Source organism: Pan paniscus, chromosome 4, assembly GCF_029289425.2.
Source record: "Pan paniscus chromosome 4, NHGRI_mPanPan1-v2.0_pri, whole genome shotgun sequence".
Taxonomy (NCBI): domain Eukaryota; kingdom Metazoa; phylum Chordata; class Mammalia; order Primates; family Hominidae; genus Pan; species Pan paniscus.
Genome location: NC_073253.2, coordinates 44,658,331 through 44,681,665, shown reverse-complemented (window position 1 = coordinate 44,681,665; position 23,335 = coordinate 44,658,331). Strand labels below are relative to the sequence as shown.

Here is a 23,335-nt window from a genome sequence, read left to right as displayed (position 1 = left end):
TTTAATTTTATAAAAAGGGAAGGAATCAATAAATGAGTTACTCTGTACTCATTCACCTGTTGAGTCTTGGACTTTAGAAATACTGATGTATCTCATCCTTTTAAAAAGATTATGTGGAATTTGTTTCCCAATTTATTTAACCAATCACCTATTGATGGCCTTTTGGGTTATATCTCATTTTTCAGTGTGTGTCTTAAATCTGTGTATCTCAAAACAATATATAGTATTGCATACTTTTTTTTTCCTTTTTTTTTTTTTTTTTTTTTTTGAGACAGCAACTTGCTGTGTGTTTCCCTGGCTGGAGTGTAGTGGTACAATCATAGCTCACTGAAGCCTTGACCTCCTGGTCTCAAGCATTCCATCTGCTTCAGCCTCCCAACCAGCTAGGAGTACAGGTGCATGCCACTGTGCCCCACTAAATTTGTTCTTCTTCTTGTAGAGACAGGGTCTCACTATGTTGACTAGGCTGGTCTTCAACTCCTGGGCTCAAGTGATCCTTCCACCTTAGCCTCCCAAAGTGCTGAGATTACAGGTGTGAGCCCCTGTACTCAGCCAGTATTGCATACTTTAAGCTATATATGTATATTTGGTATATTCTTATGCAACTTGTTATTCTTTTTTTTTTTTTTTTTTTTTTTGAGACAGGGTCCCACTCTGTCGCACAGGCTGGAGTGCAGTGGCGTGATCTCGGCTCACTGCAACCTCCACCTCCCCAGGCTCAAGCAGTTCTCCTGCCACAGCCTCTCAACTGCTGACCTCAACTGATCTGCCCACCTCAGCCTCCCAAAGTGCTGAGATTACAGGCTTGAGCCACCACACCCAGCCTGCAACTTGTTATTCTGAGTCAACATTATTTCCGAAATCCTCTATATCGTATGATACATGTAGATCCAGTTGATTCATGCTTGTTGATTATTAGATTCCATTATATGACTACACTGAAATTTTCTATCCAAACTCTCGTTGATAAACATTTAGGCTGCTTTTTAATGTTTTCCTTTAATACATTCCTTCTCTGGATAGTCATCTGTGAGTCATCTTGTATGCAGGTTTGAGTTTCTCTAGAGAATGTATCTATAATTGAAACAAATTATGAATTGTTGCTTCAGAGTATCACAACCATCAGCTTTACCAGATATGGTCAAATTGCTCTCCAGAATGATTGGACCAGTTTACTGTCCCACCACATTCTCAACATCATTTGCATTGTCAGACTTTAAAACATTTGTCAATTACGTAGATTGAAAATGGTATGTACTTATTGTTTCAATTAACATTTCTCTGATTACTGGTAAAGTTCATCATCTTTTCTTACACTTACTGGCTTCTTAGATTTTCTCCTGTTTTCTGTTGGATTACGTACTTTTTTTGTCCTATTGATTTATTGGACTTATTCATACTTTTTATTTTTTTTAATAGAGACAAGGTTTCACTTTGTTGTCCAGTCTGGTGTCAAACTCCTGGCTGTAAGCAATCCTCCAGCATCGGCCTCCCAAAGAACTGGGATTACAGGTGTGAGCCACAGCAACCAGCCAGAATTCTTTTATATTCTGGATATTGATCCTTTGTCAGAAATACACATTGCGTATATCATTTCCCAGTCTTTGGCAAGGCTTTTAGTTTATTTATGGTATCTTTGAGGTACTGAAAGTTAAATTTTAATATGATTGAATTTGTTAATTTTTTTGAAACCTTTAAAGGCTTCCTTTTTATGTGCTTTCCTGTTTCTGGATTACAAAGAATTCTGTACTTCTAAAATTTTTAAAATATTGATTTTAATACTTAGATCTTTATTCCATCAACAAGTTTTTCCTTTGTTGTATGATATGAGGATCCAGTATTTTTTTTTTTTTCAATAGAGACAGGGTCTTTCTATGTTGGCCAGGCTGGTCTTGAACTCCTGGCCTCAAGCCATCCTCCTGCCTCAGTCTCCCAAAGTGCTTGGATTACAGGCATGAGACACTGTGCCTGGCTAAGATTGAGTATTTTTTCTTCAGTTGTCCCAGTACTATTAATAGTCTGTCCTTTTCCCAATGAGTTGTAATGCCAAATTCCCCATACCCTTGCAATACCAAGTTCCAGTATTGGAACTTGGGTCCAATTTCTGGGCACACTATTCTGTTCCAGTGGTGGGTTTGTTTGTTTTTTTTCCCATTGCTGTTGAAATACTACAGTGACTTTAATAAGTCTTAAAATCTGTCAACTTCCATACACCTTGTTTTTCTTCTTCAAAATCATTTTGGCTACTCTATGAGACAGTTGGGAAATGTGAATCAGGAAAATTTGAATAGCAACTAGATATTAGATGCTACTGTGGCATTATTGTTAATTTTGTTAGGTGTCAAAGTGGCATGGTTATGTAAGAATGTCTGTATTTTAGAGATGCTTAAGTACGTTGGAGTGAAATGACATGAAGTCTGGGGTTTTAAAATATTTTAGGCAACAAAAAGGAGAGGCTGGATGAATGAAGTAAGTGTGGCAAAATATTGGTCACTGTTGAATCTGGGTGATGGAGTAGAGGGCTTTATGAAATTACTCTATTTTTTATTATGTGTGGAAAATGTTAAGAATTTTAAAATCAACTGTTCTTAGCTCCTTCCTTTTTTTTTTTTTTTTTTTTTTTTTGAAGCGGAGTCTCCCTCTGTCGCCAGGCTGGAGTGCAATGGCGCGATCTCGGCTCACTGCAACCCCCGCCTCCCAGGTTCAAGCAGTTCTCCTGCCTCAGCCTCCCAAGTAGCTGGGATTACAGACACATGCCACCACACCCAGCTAATTTTTTGTATTTTTAGTAGAGACGGGGTTTCCATGTTGACCAGGATGGTCTCTATCTCCTGACCTCAAGTGATCTGCCTGCCTTGGCCTCCCAAAGTGCTGGGATTACAGGTGTGAGCCACCGCACCTGGCCTCTTTTTTATTTTTGAATGGTACTCTTTGTGTATATGCACCACATTTTCTTTATTCATTCATTTGTTGACGGACGCATAGATTGCCTCCAAATCTTGGCTATTCTGAATAGTGCTGCAATAAACATGGGAGTTCAGATATCTCTTGGACATACAGATTCTGTTGGCATATATACATAGCAATGGAATTGCTAGATCAAATGATAGTTCTATTTTTAGTTTTTTGAGGAACCTCCTAACTGTCCTCCATAGTGGTTGTACTAATTTACATTCCCACCAACAGTGTACCTAGGGTTCCCTTTTCTCCACATCCCTCACCAGGATTCATCCTTATCTTTTGGATAAAAGCCATTTAAACTTAGGTGAGATGCTCTCTCATTGTAGGTTTTTTTTTTGTTTTTGTTTTTGTTTTTTGAGACGGAGTCTTGCTCTGTCACCCAGGCTGGAGTGCAGTGGCGCAATCTCGGTTTACTGCAACCTCCGCCTCCCGGGTTCAAGCAATTCTCCTGCCTCAGCCTCCTGAGTAGCTGGGATTACAGGTGCACACTGCATCACCACACCCGGCTAATTTTTGTATTTTTAGTAGAGACGTGGTTTCACCTTGTTGGCCAGGCTGGTCTCGAACTCCTGACCGTGTGATCCGCCTGCCTCAGCCTACCAAAGTGCTGGGATTACAGACATGAGCCAACGGGCCCGGCCCTCATTGTAGTTTTCATTTGAATTTTTCTGATGCTCAGTGATGTTGGCACCTTTTCTTATGCTGTCTGCCATTTGTATGTCTTCTTTTGAGAAATACCTACTCAGATCTTTTGCCCATTTTTAAATTGGATTATTAGATTTTTTTCATATAGAGTTGTTTGAGCTTCTTATATATTCTGGATATTAATCTCTTATCAGATGGATAGTTTGCAAATATTTTCTCTCATTCTGTGGGTTTTCTCTTCACTGTGTTGTTTCCTTTGCTCTGCAGAAGCATCTTGATGTGATCCCATTTGTCCATTTTTGCATTGGTTGCCTGTGCTTGTGGGGTATTACTCTAGAACTCTACCCAGTCCAATGTCCTGGAGAGGTTTTCCACTGTTTTCTTTTAGTAGTTTCATAGTTTGAAGTCTTCAACTTAAGTCTTTAATCCATTTTGATTTGATTTTTGTATATGATGAGAGATATGGGTCTAGTTTCATTCTTCTGCATATGGATATCCAGTTTTCCCAGCACCACTTATTTATTTTGTTTGCAACAAAGAAAGAGTTTAATTGTCACAGGGCCAACCAAGTGAGGAATACAGTAGATAATTCTCAAATCTGCCTCCCTGAGAATTAGGAGGCTAGGGTTTTTCAAGGATAGTTTGGTAGGCAGTGGGCTAAGGAATGGGGAATGCTGATTGGTTGGGTCTTGGATAAAATTGTAGGGAGTTGAAACTGTCTTCTTGCCCTGACACAGTTCCTAAGTAGTGGTCACAGAACCAGTTGAGTCAGTTTCTTCATACAGGCTCCTGGTCCAAGTGGCACCAGTTGGTCCATCAAAATGCAAGGTCTGAAAGATACCCCAACCACCAGTTTTACGTTTTACAATAGTGATGTTATCTATAGGAGCAATTGTGGAGGTTGCAAAATTCTTGTTACTTTTGGCTACATAACTCCTAAACAATAATTCTAACCTCATGTAATTTTACAAAGATGCTTTTAGTCTCTGAGCAAGGAGTGGGTTAATTTTGGGAAAGGAGTGTTAATCATCTTTGTTTTAAAGCTAAACTCTAAACTGAATTTCTCCCATAGTTAGCATTGCCAACACTCAGGAATGAGCAAAGAGCTTGTGAGATTAAAAGCAAAGATAGGGCCAGGCGCAGTGGCTCATGTCTGTAATCCCAGCACTTTGGGAGGTGGAGGCAGGCGGATCACCTGAGGTTGGGAGTTTGAGACCAGCCTGACCAACATGGAGAAACCCCGTCTCTACTAAAAATACAAAATTATCCGGGCGTGGTGGTGCATGCCTGTAATTCCAGCTACTCTGGAGGCTGAGGCAGGAGAATTGCTTGAACCCAGGAGGCGGAGGTTGCAGTAAGCTGAGATTGCACCTTTGCACTCCAGCCTGGGCAACAAGAGCAAAAACTCTGTCTCAAAAAAAAAGCAAAGATGGAGTCAGCTATATCACGTTTTACTCACTGTCGTAATTTTTGCAAAGGTGGTTTCAAAAATATGCCTTTTTGGCATGTTGATTGTTGTGAGCTGGTTATCCTGAGAAACTGCAGATACAGGAGTAGTTCTGAAAAGTTGCCCTTTTTTAAGGGAAGTGTACATTTGTAAAGGAGTATCTCTTTGACAGGGTGTCTCCCTCTGCACCAGGAAGAGAAGAAAGACTAGAAAGACTAAATCTCTAGAGACTATCAATGCAGAAGGCATCAACTTAAGTCTGTACAGCAAACCTAACCTCTGCTTAAGGCACAGCACCATTTATTGAAGAAACTGTCTTTTCCTCATTGTATGTTATTGGCACCATTGTTGAAAATGAGTTTGCTGTAGATGTATGGATTTTTTTCTGGGTTCTCTATTCTGTTCCGTTGGTCTGTGTGTCTGTTTTTATGCCAATATCATGCTGTTTTGGTTATTATAGCTTTGTTGTATGAAGTCGGGTAATGTGATTCCTCCCTTTTATTCTTTTTTCTTAGGATAGCTTTGGCTATTCTGGGTCTTTGTGGTTCTACACAAATTTTAGGATTGTTTTTCCTATTTCCATGACGAATGTCATTGGTATATTGATAGAGATTACATTGAATCTATAGATTGCTTTAGGTTGTATGGACATTTTAACAATATTGATTCTTCCAATCCATGAATATGAATTATCTTTCCATTTTTTTGGTGTGTTGTCTTCAATTTCTTTCACCAATGATAGTTGTTGTTGTCTTTTTTTTTTTTTTTTTTGAGATGGAGTCTCGCACTGTTGCCTGGGCTGGAGTTCAATGGTGCGATCTCAGCTCACTGCAACCTCTGCCTCCCGGGTTTGCACCATTCTCCTGCCTCAGCTTCCTGAGTACCTGGGATTACAGGCGCATACCACCACAGCCGGCTAATTTTTTGTATTTTTAGTAGAGACGGGGTTTCACTATGTTGGCCAGACTAGTCTTGAACTCCTGACCTCGTGATCCGCCTGCCTTGGCCTCCCAAAATGCGGGGATTACAGGCATGAGCCACCGTACCCGTTCAGTAGTTTTTATTTTAGAGATCTTTCACTTAATTTGGTTAATTCCTAGATATTTAATTTTATTTGTAGCTGTTGTGAATGGGATTACTTTCTTGATTTCTTTTTCAGATTGTTCACTGTGGGCATATAGCAGGGCTACTGATTTTTGTATGTTGATTTTTGTATCCTGCAACTTTTGTGAATTATCAGTTCTAGTCGTTTTTTGGTGGAGTCTTTAGGTTTTCCCAAATATAAGATCATATTGTCACCAGGTGTGGTGGCTCATGCCTGTAATACCAGCACTTTGGGAGGCCGAGGTGGGCGGATCACCTGACCAACATGGAGAAACCTCGTCTCTACTAAAAGTACAAAAAAAATTAGCCAGGCTTGATGGCGCATGCCTGTAATCCCAGCTACTCCGGAGGCTGAGGCGGGAGAATTGCTTGAACCTGGGCGGCGGAGGTTGTGGTGAGCCAAGATCACACCATTGCACTCCAGCCTGGGCAACAAGAGCAAAACTCCGTCTCAAAAAAAAAAAAAAAAGATCATATCGTCTACAAACAAGAAGAATTTCACTTCTTTGCTTGCTCTTGCTAGGACTTCCAGTACTATATTGAATAACAGTGGTGAAAGTGGGCATTCTTGGTGTGTTCAAGCTCTTAAAGGAAATCAGTTTTTCCCCATTCTGTATACTGACCGTGGGTCTGTAGTATATGGCTTTTATTATGTTGAGGTATGTTCCTTCTATACCCAGTTTTTTAAGAGTTTTTATCATGAAGGGATGTTAGATTTTATCAAATGCTTTTTCAGCATCAATTGAAATGATTATATAGTTTCTGTCCTTCATTTGTTGATATGATGTATCACGTTGATTGATTATAGCATATGTTGAACCATCCTTGCATCCCCAGGATAAATCCCACTTGGTCATGATGATCTTTTTACGTATTGTTGAATTCAGTTTGCTAGTATTTTTTGAGGATTTTTACATGAATGTACATCAGGATATTGGCCTGTAGTTTTCTTACTTTGATGTGTCTTTGTCTGATTTTGGTATCAGGGTAATACTGGCCCCATAGAATGAGTTTGGAAGTATTTACTTCTCTGTTTTTTTGGAATAGTTTGAGTAGTATTGGTATTAGCCCCCTCCCCTCCCCCGTACTCCCTCCTTTTCCCCTCCCTTCCCCCTCCCCTTCCCCTCCCTTACCCTACCCTCTTATTTTTTTAATTTTTTTTCCTCGCTCTATTGCCTACCCAGGCCCTGGAGTGCAGTGGCGTCATCTCAGCTCATTGCAACCTCCACCTCCTGGGTTCAAGTATTCTCCTGCCTCAGCCTCCCAAGTAGCTGGGATTACAGGCATGCACCACCACGCCTGGCTACTTTTTATATTTTTAGTAGCGATGGGGTTTCACTATATTGCCCAGGCTGGTCTCGAACTCCTGACCTCAAGTGATCGGCCTGCCTCAGCCTCCTAAAGTGCTGGGATAGCCACTGTGCCCAGCCTAGCCCTTCTTCAAATGTTTGGTAAAATTCAGCATTGAAGCCATCAGGTCTTGGGCTTTTTGCTGGGAGATTTTTTATTATGGCATCAATCTCATTACTTGTTACTGGCCTGTTTAGGTTTTCAGTTTTTTCATGGTTCAATCTTGGTAGGTTGTTTGTGTCTAGGAATGTATCTGTTTCTTCTAGGTTTTCCAGTTTCTTGGCGTATAGTAACTCATAGTAGCCACTAATGATCCTTTGGATTTCTGCGGTATTGGTTGTAGTGTCCCCTTTTTTCACATCTGTTTTTATTTATTTGCATCTTCTCTCCTTTTCTTTTAGTCTAAAGGTTGGGTAAGTTTTTTAGTGGTCAGGGTTTTTATTGGGACTGGTCATGCAGGCATTTTCTGCCTGGCATGTACCAAAAATCCAGACTTAATCATGGCGAAAGGTGAAAGGGAAGCAAGGCACCTCTTATGGTGGCAGGAGAGATTTTTTTTTCTAGAGCAGGAGTGGAAGTTTGTTTGTTTGTTTGTTTATTTTTTGAGATGGAGTCTCGCTCTGTCGCCAGGCTGGGAGTGCAGTGGCGCGATCTTGGCTCACTGCAATCTCCGCCTCCCAGGTTCAAGTGATTCTCCTGCCTCAGCCTCCTGAGTAGCTGGGATTACAGGCGCATGCCACCACGCCCGGCCGATGTTTGTATTTTTAGTAGAGATGGGGTTTCACCATGTTGGCCAGGATGGTCTCAATCTTCTGACCTCGTGATCTGCCCACCTCCGCCTTCCAAAGTGCTGGGATTACAGGTGTGAGCCACCGCACCCGGCCAGAAGTTTATTAAAAAGCTCTAGAAGAGTAGGAAAGAAATGAAAGTGCACTTGGGAGAGATCCAAGTGGGCAACTTGAAGAACATGTGTCCAATTTTGATGGTCTTTTCAAAACACCAACTTGTTATTTTGTTGATCTTTTGTATTTTTTTGTTTCAATTTCATTTATTTCTGCTCTGATTTTTATTATTTTCTTCTAACTTTGGGATTGGTTTGCTCCTGCTTTTCTAGTTCTTTAAGATGCATCATTGTTTATTTGAAGGTTTTGTTTTTGGTTTTTTTTTTCATGTAGGCAGTTACAGCTATAAACTTCCCTCTGAGTACTGCTTTCCCCGTATCCCAAGGTTTTTGGTATGTTGTGTTTCCATTATAATTTCTTTGAAGAAATTTTTCAGTTTTCTTCTTCATCTGTCCATTGACCCACTGGTCATTCAGGAGTGTATTGGTTAATTTTCGTGTATTACATAGTTTCCAAAATTCCTCTTGTTATTGATTTCTGGTTTTATCCCATTGTGGTCAGAAAAGATACTTGATATGGTTTCAGTTTTTTGGAATGTTTTAAGACTTGTTTTGTGGCCTAACATATGGTCTGTCCTTGAGAATCATTCATTTGCTGAGGAGAAGAATGTTTAATCTACAGCCATTGGATGACATTTTCTATAAATATCTATTAGGTCCATGTGGTCTGTAGTGTGGATTAAGTCCAATGTGTCTTTGTTGATTTTCTGCATTGATCTGTCCAATGGTGAAAGTGGGGGTGTTGAAGCCTCCAGCTATTATTGTATGGGGTCTGCCTCTTTAGTGCTAAAAATATTTTATATATCTGAGTGCTCCATTGTTGGGTGCATATATATTTTCAATTTTTATATCCTCTTACTGAATTGACGCCTTTATCATTATATAGTGACTTTGTCTTATTTTACAGTTTTTGCTTGAAATCTATTTTATTTAATATAACTACTCCTGTTCTTTTTTGGTTTCCATTGGCAGTGAATATCTTTTTTCCATGTCTTTCAGTCTGTGTGTGTCTTTATAGTTAAAGTGTGCTTCTTGTAGGCAACAGATCTTTGGGGCTTTTTTTTTTTTTATCCATTCAGTCACTCTGTGTCTTATGATTGAAGCGTTTAGCCTATTTATATTCAGTGATATTATTGATAAGAACTTTTATTCCTGCCATTTTCTTACTTGTTTTCTGGTTGTTTTGTGGTCTTTTCTTCCTTCTGTCCTTCCTTCCTGTCTTCCTTGTAGTAAAGGTGATTTTCTCTGGTGGTATGTTTTAATTTCTTAATTTTTATTTTTTTGTGTATCTATTGTTATGTTTTTAGATTCGAGGTTACATGAGGCTTGCAAATAATATAACCCATTATTTTAAACTGATGACAACACTGATTACATAAACAAACCAACAAGCAAAAAGAAAACTAATAAAACTCTACGTTTTAACTTTGTCTCCCCACTTTGTTGTACTATGTCTTGAAAAATTGTTATTGTTTTTGATTGGTTCATTTTTTATCTTTCTGCTGGATATGAGTAGTTTACATACCACAATTACAGTGTTATAATATTATGTGTTTTTCTGTGTACTTACTATTACCAGTGAGTTTTGTACCTTCAGATGATTTCATATTGCTCATTAACGTCTTTTCTTTCTGATTGAAGAACTCCCTTTAGCATTTCTTGTAGGACAGGCCTGGTGTTTATAAAATCTCTCAGCTTTTGTTTGTCTGGGAAAGTCTTTATTTCTCCTTCCTGTTTGAAGGATATTTTTGCTGAATATACTATTCTAGGTTAAAAGTTATTTTCCTTCAGCACTTTATATCATGCCAGTCTCTCCTGTCCTGTAAAGTTTCTACTGAAAAGTCTGCTGCCAGACATATTGGGGGCTCCATTATATGTTACTGGTTTCTTTTTTCTTCTTGCTGCTTTTAGGATCCTTTCTTTTTCTTTTCTTTTTTTTCTTTTTGAGATGGAGTTTCATTCTTGTTTCCCAGGCTGGAGTGTGGAGTGCAATGGCATGTCCTTGGCTCACCGCAACCTCCTCCTCCCGGGTTCAAGCGATTCTCCTGCCTCAGCCTTCCCAAGTAGCTGGGATTACAGTCATGTGCCACCACGCCCAGCTAATTTTGTATTTTTAGTAGAGACGGGGTTTCTCCATGTTGGTCAGGCTGGTCTTGAATTCCCTACCTCAGGTGACCCACCCTCCTCGGCCTCCCAAAGTGCTGGAATTACAGGTGTGAGCCACAGTGCCTGGCCTAGGATCCTTTCTTATTCCTTGACTTTTAGAGTTTGATTATTAAATGTGTTGAGGTAGTCTTCTTTGAGTTAAACCTGCTTGGTATTCTATAACCTTCTTTTCTTTTTTTTTTTTTTTTGGAGACGGAGTCTTGTTTTTCTTGCCCAGGCTGGAGTGCAGTGGCACAGTCTTGGCTCACTGCAACCTCTGCCTCCTGGGTTCAAGTGATTCTCCTGCCTTAGCCTCCTGAGTAGCTGGGATTACCGGCGTGAGCCACCGTCCCCAGGTCCCAGTGTTCCATAACTTTCTTGTACTTGAATATTGGTACCTATTTCTGCATTTGGGAAGTTTCCCATTATCCCTTTGAATTAACTTTCTTCTTTGCCTCTCTCTCTCTACCTCCTTTTTAAGGCCCAAAACACTTAGATTTGCCCTTTTGAGCCTGTCTTCTAGATCTTGTAGGCACGTCTCATTTCTTTATTTTTTTTCTTTTGTCTCCTCTGTTTTCAAATAGCCTGTCTTCAAGCTCATTAATTCTGCCTTCTGCTTTATCAATTCTGCTATCAAAAGGCTGATGCGGCTGGACACAGTGGCTCATGCCTGTAATCCCAGCACTTTGGGAGGCCAAGGTGGGTGGATCACTTGAGCTCAGGAGTTTGAGACCAGCCTGGGAGACATGGTGAAACCCCATCTCTACAGAATATAGAAAAATTAGCTTGACATGGTGGTTTGTGCCTGTGGTCCCAGCTTCTTGGGGGGGTCTGAGTGGAGAGGATGGCTTTAGCCTGGGAGGCGGAGGTTGCAGTGAGCCGAGATTGCACCACTGCACTCCAGCTTGGGTGACAGAGTGACAGAGCAAGACTCTGTTTCAAAAAAGGGAAAAAAGTTTGGGTATGGTGGCTGACACTAGTAATCCCAGCACTTTGGGAGGCCACGGTGGGTGGATCATTTAGGTCAGGAGTTCGAGACCAGCCTGACCAACATGGTGAAGCCTCATCTCTACTAAAAATACAAAATTAGCTGGGCATGGTGGTTCATGCCTATAATTCCAGCTACCTGGGAGGCTAAGGCAGAAGAATTGCTTGAACCCAGGAGGCAGAGGTTGCAGTGAGCTGAGATTGTGCCATTGCACTCCAGCCTGGGCAATAAGAGCAAAACTCCGTCTCCAAAAAACAAAGACTGATGCATTCTTGAGTATGTCACTTGCATCTTTCCACTCCAGAATTTCTGCTTAATTCTTTTTAATTCTTTCAAGTATTTGTTGAATTTACCTGATAGGATTCTGAATTCCTTCTCTGTGTTATCTTGAATTTCTTTGAGTTTTCTGAAAACAGCTATTTCGAATTCTCTGACTAAAAGGTCACATATCTTTCTCTGCAGGATTGACCCTTAGTGCCTAATTTAGTTCATTTGGTGAGGGTATGTTTTCCTGGATGGCCTTAATGCTTGTGAGTGTTCACTGCCATCTGTACATTGAAGAGTCAGGTATTTATTATAGTCTTCACAGTCTGGACTTGTTTGTACCATTCTTATTGGAAGGTATTCCAAGTATTCAAAGGGAATAGAGTGTTGCAGTCTATGTCTTTGGTCACTGTAATCGTATCTGCATTAGGGGGTACCCCGAACCCAGTAATGCTGTAGTTCTTCTAGACTCATAGAGGTACCATCTTGGTGGTCTTGGATAAGGTCCAGAATTCTCTGTATTACCAGACTCTGTATTACCATTCTTTCTTCCCCTTTCTTCAGGCAGAGGAGTTGCTCCTGTGTCCATCAGCACCACAGGCCCATGAAGAGGGGATTATTGCCAGGGTACCACCAGTGTTCACTTAAGGCCCAGGGCTCCTCAGTCAGCTTATGCTGGATGCTGCCAGGCCTGGGACTCATCTTCAGGGTAGTGGGTTCCCCTCTGTTCCAGGGGTAGGTCCAGAAATGCCATCCAAGAGCCAAGGCCTGGATTCATGGACCCTAGTAGCCCACCTGGTGCTCTTCCCCAGGGCAACCAAGCTGGTCCCTAAGCTGCAAGACAGAATCTCCTTTACTATTCCCTCTCATTTTCTCAAACAGGAGTCTCTCCTGGTAGCCACTACAGCTGTGAATGTGCTGTGTCATACCTGAAGCCAATATGTCTCGGAGTTTCACCTGAGGCCCATGGTGAGGCCCTGGTTACCACTGCTGATTATTCAGGGCCCAGGGGCTCTATAGTGAGCAAATCATGAATCCTAAATGGTCTACTTTAAGAAATTCTGTGGGTTTTTTTGTTTGTTAGAAGTAGAATCGCCTGTTCTGTTGCCCAGGCTGGAATGCAGTGGTGCAATCATAGCTCACTGCAGCCTCGAACTCCTGGGCTCAAGCAATCCTCCCACTTCAGCCTTCCAAGTAGATGGAACTACAGGCACATGCAACCATGCCCCGGTAACTTTTTTTTTTTTTTTTTTTCGAGACAGAGTCTCGCTCTGTCACCCAGGCTGGAGTGCAGTGGCACGATCTCAGCTCACTGCAAGCTCCGCCTCCTGGGTTCAAGCGATTCTTCTGCCTCAGCCTCCCAAGTAGCTGGGACTACAGGCGTGTGCCACCATGCCTGGCTAATTTCTGTGTTTTTTTAATAGAGACGGGGTTTCACCATATTGTCCAGGCTGGTCTTGAACTCCTGACCTCGTGATCCACCTGCCTCGGCCTCCCAAAGTGCTGGGATTACAGGCATGAGCCGCTGCACCCAGCCAATGCCCCAGTAACTTTTTACATTTTTTGTAGAGACAGGGTCTTGCTATGTTGCCCAGACTGATCTTTAACTCCTGTACTCAAGCGATCCTCCTACCCAGACCTCCCAAAATACTGGGATTGCAGGCATGAGCCACTTGTGTTTTTGTTTGTTTGTTTGTTTGAGACAGTCTCTCTCTGTTGCCTAGGCTGGAGTACAGCAGTGTGATCATGGCTCACTGTAGCCTGGGCTCAAGCAATCCTCCTGCTTCAGCCTCCTGAGTACTTGGGACTGTAGGCACGTGCCACCACTCCTGGCTAATTTTAAAAAATGTTTAGTAGACACAAGGTCTTGCTATGTTGCCCAGGCTGGTCTTAAACTCCTGGGATCAAGCGATCCTCCCACCTTGGCCTGTCAAAGTGTTGGAATTTACAAGTGTGAGCCACTACACCCCGCCAGTCTTTTCTTGATTACTGACAGTTTTCTAAAAAGCAGTGAGAGAATGTTCTTTACCCAGGTAATTTATTTTGTGTAAGACTAAACCTGTTAATGTAATTTGTTATGTTTATTCAGAGTAACAACATTTTAACCATCACAATTTGTAATTTTGCTTTTTGAAAAATGTGGTGTCTAAGAGCATATTATTGGGCTTATTACCAACTATACAGCATGATATTTTCTGTATCTTTCCTCCCAAGTAGCCTAATTTGAAGTTACGTATTTATTTTTAATCAGGATACCCTTAGTTATTTGGTCCACATTGAACCTTGAAAAGGTAAAATAGATTTTTCTTAATTTTATTATTTGAATGTGTAGTTCAGAAACGTAAGGGACAAGGGTAGGTATTTGATTCTCTCTTATATTGTTAATTTTATCTTTCTGATCATGATTCCTACTCTCTTTTTGCCTAGTAGGTACATATCGGTTGCTAATTGTTTTTTTTCTGTGGCGAAGTATTTGAAGTATTTACACATTATTCATTGATTCTAAATAATTTAACACATTTTTAATATATTTGGGTTTTTTTCCGTTTCTACCAGATCAAACTTGGACATAGATCAGAAGCTAAAGATGGTAAGTATTTCATGTAATCTGACAGATAGGAAAAGTTTTCTCCTTTTTTTTTTTTTTTAAAAAAAAAAGACAGGGTCTTGCTCTGTCACCCAGGCTGGAGTACAGAGACACAATCGTAGCTCACTGCAGCCTCAGACTTATGTACTCAAGCAGTTCTCCCACCTCAGCCTCTTGAGTAGCTAGGGCTGTAAACATGTGCCACCACTTGTGGTTAATGTTTTATTTTTTGTAGAGATGAGGTCTGGCTGTGTTGCTCAGGCTTCTCTCAAACTCCTGGCCTCAAGCTGTCCTCCCACCTCGGCCTCCCAAAGTGCTGGGATTACAGGCTTGAGCCACCATGCCCAGCATAAAGTTTTCATTCTCACTGAAGAAACGAGCAAAGTATGAATTAATAAGTTAGTAATGGTTCTGGATAGAGTTACTGCAGGGTCCCCGAAGAGTAAAGATAGACTCAGCATAGAGAAGGAGTATTTGGTGATTTTTACCTACTGGATATTCAGAGAAACATTCCAAATCACCCACATAAATGGAAGGCAGCAAGCTTAATTAGTTTGTCTTTCTGTCTTCATTACTGTTTTAGGTGTTACAAGCCATTGTTTTTTCTGTTTCTGAGTTTCTAATTACTTTGAAAATTCAGGATACATTTTCATGAAAGTACATAAAGCTTACTATGGAATAGATACATGAGGAAATTATTTCATTAAACTTTCTTCCAAAGTCTTATTTATTAGGAGTCATCATATAATAGCTCTTACAAAAGAGACCCATTGTCTGTGTAAGTGCCAATACTATATCTTATTTTTATTTTGTTCATTTTTTTTGAGACAGAGTCATGCTCTGTTGCCCAGGCTGGAGTGCAGTATCGTGATCTCGGCTCACCGCAACCTCTACCTCCCGGGTTCAAGCGATTCTCCTGCCTCAGCTTCCTGAGTAGCTAGGATTACAGGTGCACATCACCATGCCCAGCCAATTTTTTGTATTTTTAGTAGAGATGGGGTTTTGCCACGTTGGCCAGGCTGGTCTCGATCTCCTGGCCTCAAGTGATCTGCCCACCTAGGCCTCCCAAAGTGCTGGGATTACGAGCCACTGCGCCTGGCCTGTATCTAATTTTTAATTTTGAAATCTGTCATTTGTATTGGAAAATATACTATCTTATCACTAGTTTGCTTTTAGCACAAACAATATGCCACTAATATTTGTAGGGCAAGAGTAGGGAAGCTTATCACCTATATGCTGCACACTTATATATGTTGTTAGTCTAGTAGTGGTGTTCAGATCCTGGTATAGATAAGGTGAAATATTTTTCACCATTTGTTGTAGTCTTTGTTAAGCTATTTTAAAAGTAAAGCAATGTAGGCCTGGTGCCATGGCTTACGCCTGTAACCCCAGCACTTTGGGAGGGTGAGGTGGGTAGATCGCCTGAGCTCAGGAGTTCGAAACCAGCCTGGCCAATATGGCAAAACCCCGTCTCTAACGAAAATACAAAAAATTAGCCAGGCGTGGAGGTGTGCACACCTGTGGTCCCAGCTACTCGGGAGGCTGAGGTGGGAAAATTACTTGAGTCTGGGAGGTGGAGGCTGCTGTGAGCCGAGATCATGCCACTGCACTCCAACCTGGCTGACAGGGTGAAACCCCATCTCAAAAAAAATAAATAAATAAAAATAAAGCAATGTAAAAGAACAACAGATTTGACATAAAAATTGTCAAAGTAGCCCTTATTTTTGTGTGTAATGTTCACTATTTTCTGAGATTACTAACCTTTCTTTAAAAATATGTGTTTGTGGCTGGGTGTGGTGGCTCACGCCTGTAATCCCAGCACTTCAGGAGGCCAAAGCGGGTGGATCACGAGGTCAGGAGTTCGAGACCAGCCTGACCAACATGGTGAAACCCCGTCTTTACTAAAAATACAAAAATTAGCCGGGCGTGGTGGCGCGTGCCTGTAATCCCTGCTACTCTGGAGGCTGAGGCAGGAGAGTTGCTTGAACCCGGGAAGCGGAGGTTGCAGTGAGCCGAGATCACGCCACTACACTCTAGCCTGGGCGACAGAGCGACTCCATCTCAAAAAAAAAAAAAAAAAAGAAGTGTTTGTAAGGTTTGAGATTTCAGAATTATTCACTTCTTGCTTTGCCTTTTTATATAGGTATAAATAGAACCGCCTTAAGAGAGATAAAATTATTACAGGAGCTAAGTCATCCAAATATAATTGGTGTGAGTATGATCAAAACTGTTACTGGGATTTGGGACTCTGCCTTTTCTTGATATAATGGATGTTGATTAAAGGCTCAGCAAGATGACTTGTTCTAGATGAGCCTTGTAGAAGCTTAAAGGAAATACATTTTCTATCCCAGTTGTTTTGGTAGGCATTGTCTTCAAAACTATACCACTGATTAAATAAATGAAATATTGACATGTAGGCTAATTTTGTCGGAAATAATTTTGAAGTCTAGGGAGCTCTAGCATGTAGTGGCTGAGAGTGTCAACCTGAATTCAAAACCTTTCTTTCTGCCTGTGTGAGACCTTGAGTGTGTTCACTCACAACTCCCCAGAGTCCCTGCCTCATAGGGAAGTTGTGAGACTAGCCAATTGAGTAGATGTAAAGTATCTGGAATAGTGCCTACCATAGAAAATGTATTCATTCATTCAGTGATAGCTGCTGTTATTTAGAGGATTTCTTAAGAATCACATTTGGGACTTTTCTTTTGAGTTGGAGACTGGAATGAGGTTTTCATTGGTTAATTTCTTAATTCTAACTCCAAATATTTGGGGAAAGAGGTTGGGTATTTTTTTTAAGTAAAATTTAATATTTTTATGCTTCAAAATACTAATTCCTTTAGTACTGTCCAAAAAAGGACAAATGTCAAATTTAATCAAATGATTTAAGCTTTATAGGGAATTACCAACAGTTTAAATGCTTTTTAAATTTTTAAAAATTGCCTCAGTTGCTATGATACTGTCAGGTATTAAATAGTGAATCACATTTTAATTTTTTAACTTTGCAGCTCCTTGATGCTTTTGGACATAAATCTAATATTAGCCTTGTCTTTGATTTTATGGAAACTGATCTAGAGGTAAGATTAAGATTCCTGGAGAAATTCCTTTGTCCCAGTTTATCAAACAAGAACCTAAATATTTGTTTTCTACCTAAGAAGATACTGGTAGTAAAATAAAAAAAGCTTAATTTTGTTGAAATTTGGATGTACTCTGAGGCAAAAGGATCTCGAGTTATTTTCTTCTAATCATTTAGTGATATCCCCAGTGTTACATACAAAGATTTGGATTTCATTGGCATTTCTGCCTTCTAAGTTCCCATAGCTAGTTGACGTCATTTTTGGAGAAATGAGCATTAGACCTATAAGATTTGTTTGCTTTTTTTTTTTTTGTGATGGAGTCTCAGTCTGTTCACCCAGCCTGGAGTGCAATGGCGTGATCTCGGCTCTCTGCAGCCATCACTTCCTGGGTTCCAGTGATTCTCTCACTTCAGCCTCCCAAGTAGCTGGGATTACAGGTGCCACCACGCCCGGCTAAATTTTATATTTTAAGTAGAGACGGGGTGTCACCATGTTGGCCAGGCTGGTCTTGAACTCCTGACCTCAAGTGATCTGCCCGCCTCAGCCTCCCAAAGTGCTAGGATTACAGGCATGAGTCACCATGCCTAGCAACCTATAAGAATTTAAAATTTATTTCTGGCCAGTGCAGTGACTCACGCCTGTAATCTCAGCACTTTGAGAGGCCAAGGCAAGAGGATTGCTTAAGCCCAGGAGTTCAAGACCAGCCCGGACCACATAGATCCTGTCTCAACTTTACAAATTATATTAAAAAATAAAGAAACTTATTTCCATATAATCAGAGTAATGTCATTCTTTTGAAAGCCAAGTTTTTTTGTTTGTTTTTGTTTTGTTTTTTTGAGACAGAGTCTTGCTTTGTTACCCGTGCTGGAGTACAGTGGCGCGATCTCAACTCACTGCAACCTCTGCCTCCCAGGTTCAAGCAATTCTTGTGCCTCAGCCTCCTGAGTAGCTGGGATTACAAGCGCCCATCACCATGCCCAGCTAAAATAGAGATGGGATTTCACTATGTTGGACGGGATGGTTTCAAACTCTTGACCTCTGGCGATCTGCCTGCCTGAGCCTCCCAAAGTGCTGGGATTATAAGCGTGAGCCACCGTGCCCGGCCTCTTTCTTTTAGATAAATACCTAGCAGTGGTATTGCTAGATCACAAGATTATTGATTAGTGGTATCGATCACAATATTAGTGATGCTGTTATAGATCACAATACTAATGGTATTGATCCTGGAAGGACCTATCATAATAGGCTATGGGCTCACCACTAGGCTATGGATTGCACCACTGCACTCCATCCTGGGTGACAGAGTGAGACTCCCATCTCGAAAAAAGAAAAAAAAAAGAAACAAAAACGTATGCCAGAATTCAGTTGGTACACAGATGTTTGGCTTTATTAATAATTGTCAAAACTGGAACAATCCAAACATCCCTCATTCTAACTGTACAAACAAACTGAAATACTACTCAGGAATAGAAACACACTATTGATAAATGCAGCAACATAGATGAATCTGAAATGCATTATACTAAGTGAAAGAAGCCAGGCTAAAAAGACTATGTATTGAACCATTTCATTTATATGATATTCTGGAAAAGGCAAAATGAAAGGAACCAGAAACCAGATCAGCGGTTATGGGGGCTTTGGGGTAAAGGAAAGGAGTAAGTACAGAGGGGCCTCAGGGAATTTGGGGAGGTTACGGAACTATGCTTTGATTATAGTGGTGGTTACATGACTGGATGCATTTGTCAAAACTCATGGAACTATACACTAAAAAGGGTATGCTTTACCTTAAATCTGATTTTAAAAAAAGAAAAGGGGAACTTTTAGTTCCTAACTGATAAATCTAGAATAAACTGACATTAGGCACAGCTCATAAATATTGCCATCAAAACTCAGTCTTACGCTTTAACTAAGCTCCATTTTCTTCTCTGTTGCATTCTTCATGTGTACAGTTCTCAATATGGTGTTCCAGATGCTTCTAGGTATATGTTTGTAGAGTTTAATAATACGTGAGGAACGAAAGTGCTTTCTTTTCTTTGATTCTAGCACAAGTACTTGGCCTGGTTGATTGACTTGTCTTGTATCCCTGAACCAATCACTTGGCCAGGAGACTGCAGTGTGATAATGGGGATGCCTGGGTCATGTGCCTACCTCTGGAGGCCTTAGGTTGACTCAGTCCTACCTTAACCATGTGGACTAAGCTGAGAAGAGATGGCTTCCCAAAGGAACACTAACTGCTATTGTCAGAAGATGCAAGCAGAAACAACAGGTGTTTGCTACTTTCATGCGAAAGCAGTAGAGGACAAAGCACTGCTTTCTTTGCAAACCAGAAATGCTCTCCCTACCCATCTAACTCTGGAGATTTTGACAGGGCTTCCTGAGGAAACTTAGATAACCTCTCTTGAGAGTCTCCTGTATTGATACTTAACATTTTAAGTCTGTAAATTGTTTTATGTGGTAGAGTTTATTTGAAATAATAAAGGGTACCTGTATATTGTATACTTGCTTTACAGGTTATAATAAAGGATAATAGTCTTGTGCTGACACCATCACACATCAAAGCCTACATGTTGATGACTCTTCAAGGATTAGAATATTTACATCAACATTGGATCCTACATAGGGTAAGGTTTTTAATATTGCTTCTTTATACTAGTCAAGTTTTATATAGCCAATTTGGTACATAGTGGTCTGAATATGTAAATTGTTTAACAATGAATTTATAGCTGACCGTTTTATCCCATCTTTTTCCTATATATTGTTCCCTTCACTTGTTCTAGCAGTTGGTGCTGTAAGGACTCCATATTACTTTGTGAAATTTAGAACTGGAAGAGATCCAGTCCCTCATTTTTATTTTTATTTTTTTTTTGAGATGGAATCTTGCTCTGTCACCCAGGCTGGAGTGCAGTGGCGCGATCTCTTGCTCACTGCAAGCTCCGTCTCCTGGTTTCATGCCATTCTCCTGCCTCAGCCTCCCGAGTAGCTGGGACCACAGGTGCCCGCCACCACGCCCAGCTAATTTTTTGTATTTTTTTTAGTAGAGACGGGGTTTCACCATGTTAGCCAGAATGGTCTCGATCTCCTGGCCTCGTGATCTGCCCATCTTGGCCTCCCAAAGTGCTGGGATTACAGGCGTGAGCCATTGCGCCCGGCCTCCTCATTTTTTAATAGATGAAGAGCTAAGTTGCTAAGTGACCTGACCATGGTTATATTTTTTTTCAAGGTTGGCTGCTGATAATGGACAGAGTATTAAAACATAGGTTTTGACCCAGGCATGGTGGCTCACTTTTGTGTTCCCAGCACTTTGGGAGGCTGAGGCAAGTAGATATCTCGAGCCCAGGAGTTCTAGACCAGCCTGGGCAATATAGTGAAAACTCATCTCTACAAAAAATACAGAAATTAGCTGGGTGTAGTGGTGCACACCTGTAGTCCCAGCTGCTCAGGAGGCTGAGGTCGGGGGATCACCTGAGCCCAGGAGGTGGGGGTTGCAGTGAGCTGAGACCTCACCACTGCACTCTAGTCTGGGTGACAGAGTGAAACCCTGTCTCAAAAAAAAAAAAAAAGAACATAGGTCTTTTGGCTTTAAGTTCAGTATTCTTTGTGCTACAATGTTGTTGTGGGGAAAAAAATATAGTGATGGTCTTGGATTAACTCATACAATGCCAAAATACTAGAAAAGTAATGTTTCTTGTAGCTCTAAACTTCAAGGTACAAAATACAGTTTATGAAATAGTGGGAACATTCAGCTTTTAGAACAAAGCTGATAATTTAGCTAGGTAGATGCTAGCTACCTAGCTATTTAGATAAGTAGCTAAGAATATATAACTTATAACTAGTAATTCTCATATCATAAGTTTGGAATCCCTCTTAGGTTATTGCTGATGTCTTTTTAGCATGGATTTTGAAGAATGTCATCCTCATTCTTATATTATACATTAACCACGTATACTATGAAAGTTCATATTTATTATTAATAGTAGGAACCATTTATTGAGTGCCTACTATGAGCCAGTTATTACACTAGACTACAGAAAATATCAGATTTAATCCTCACAGAAACTCTATGAAGTATGTAAATTATGGCTTAGTGAAATTAAGTTCCTTACCAAGGTTATATATTATAACCAATCCAATTTTGCTTTGATGGGATTTTATATCAGTGGAAAAAAAATTGATTGTTTAGATTTCAGGTGTTACCTTGTTTTTGCTAAGTTTAAAGTTATGCCAACTAAATGTAGCACTACAGTGTTGTCCCCTACCCTGCTTATTTGTTTGTTTAAAACTTCCGTCATATAGGATCTGAAACCAAACAACTTGTTGCTAGATGAAAATGGAGTTCTAAAACTGGCAGATTTTGGCCTGGCCAAATCTTTTGGGAGCCCCAATAGAGCTTATACACATCAGGTTGTAACCAGGTAAGAATCTCTTAAAGCTACATGTGCAGGAGGTTGATCAGAAATGAGCATCAACTGGCTTCTCTGAACTATCTTGGCAGAGTTAAGGAATCATTGTTGATAGATATCGTCTTAAAAAATACTGCCATTTGGCCAGGCGCGGTGACTCATGCCTGTAATCCCAGCACTTTGGGAGGCCAAGGCAGGCAGATCACGAGGTCAGGAGTTTGAGACCAGCCTGGCCAACATGGTGAAACCCCGTCTCTACTAAAAATACAAAAGAATTAGCTGGGCATGGTGGCGCACGCCTGTAATCCTAGCTGCTCAGGAGGCTGAGGCAGGAGAATTGCTTGAACCAGAGAGGCAGAAGTTGCAGTGAGCAGAGATCGCACCACTGCACTCCAGCCTGGGCGACAGAGAAAGACTCCCTCTCAGGAAAAAACAAAAAACAAACAAACAAAAAAACTGTCGTTTTTATGTTAGGTATACTTTACCACGATGAAAAAATACATAGCCCCTTTTCCAACAGAGTTTAACTCAATCCTAAGACATTTACCTTGTAAATGGGAACAATTTATACTTTAACATTTTAGTTAGATAATCTAGAATTTCAGTGGATATTCTTCTACCTAATCATCTGATTTATTGGACCCATTTTTATTATGTTGGTCAGTGCTGATTCTGTATCCTTCTATGTAAATGAAAATTCTCTAAACAGCAATGTCTTAATATTTGAATTTTTCATATTGGTAATTATATTTTCCATTTGTATTTTTGATGTGAAAAAACAGAAAATCACATTAAATAGGAATGATAGATTTTATAATTTTTGTCCCAGTGGCATTTTGTTAATTTCCAAGACCGTTTTAAGGATCTGCAAAGATTTTCAAATTCTGTATTTTTTCTTTTTCTTTTTTGAGACAGAATCTCGCTCTGTTGCCCAGGCTGAAGTGCGGTTGTGCAAACAGTACTCACTGCTGCCTTGACCTCCTGGGTTCAAGCAATCCTGCTACCTCAGCCTTCCAAGTATCTGGGGCCACAGGCACGCCCCACCATGGCTGGCTAATTTTTTAAAGTTTTTATAGAGATGGGTTTCGCCATGTTGCCCAGGCTGGTCTCAAAGTCCTGCACTCAAGCGATCCTCCCACCTCAGCCTCCAATAGTTTTGGGATTACAGGTGTGAGCCATTGTGCCTGGCCCCAAATTCTCTATTTTAAATTATTTTGCCACCTTCTTCCAAATAGATGTCACTGAGTATAAATCACCTAAGCCCTGAGTAAGAAGTAGGGGATGTGAGTAATTGTTTATGTAATTACTAGAGCAGTTAAGCTCAACATTCAGGAACTCATAGAAACAGGGACCTGTGTACAAGAGCATTGTTAACAGAGCTTTCTCATCTACCAGTTTCTTATATTTTCTCTGTCTGTAAATCAAATGCTGCTGGTAAATCAAATTAAGATGAAGACTCTGGGAATTGACAA

At 40.6% G+C, this 23,335-nt stretch overlaps 1 protein-coding gene across 5 annotated transcripts in view; it reads left to right on the top strand.

The window, feature by feature from the left end:
• CDK7 (cyclin dependent kinase 7) overlaps positions 1–23,335 on the top strand; it is a 45,009-nt gene that overhangs the window by 5,788 nt on the left and 15,886 nt on the right. Inside the window, exons 3-7 of one of the 5 annotated variants that reach the window (XM_003806788.6) lie at positions 14,362–14,395; positions 16,536–16,603; positions 17,395–17,463; positions 19,974–20,084; positions 21,757–21,875. In XM_003806788.6, the coding sequence (XP_003806836.1) occupies positions 14,362–14,395; positions 16,536–16,603; positions 17,395–17,463; positions 19,974–20,084; positions 21,757–21,875 (401 nt within the window). Of the gene's footprint in view, positions 1–1,419; positions 1,513–14,361; positions 14,396–16,535; positions 16,604–17,394; positions 17,464–19,973; positions 20,085–21,756; positions 21,876–23,335 lie in introns of those variants that run through there. The other 4 variants (XM_055112331.2, XM_055112329.2, XM_008957436.6 and 1 more) reach the window with 4 other exon arrangements.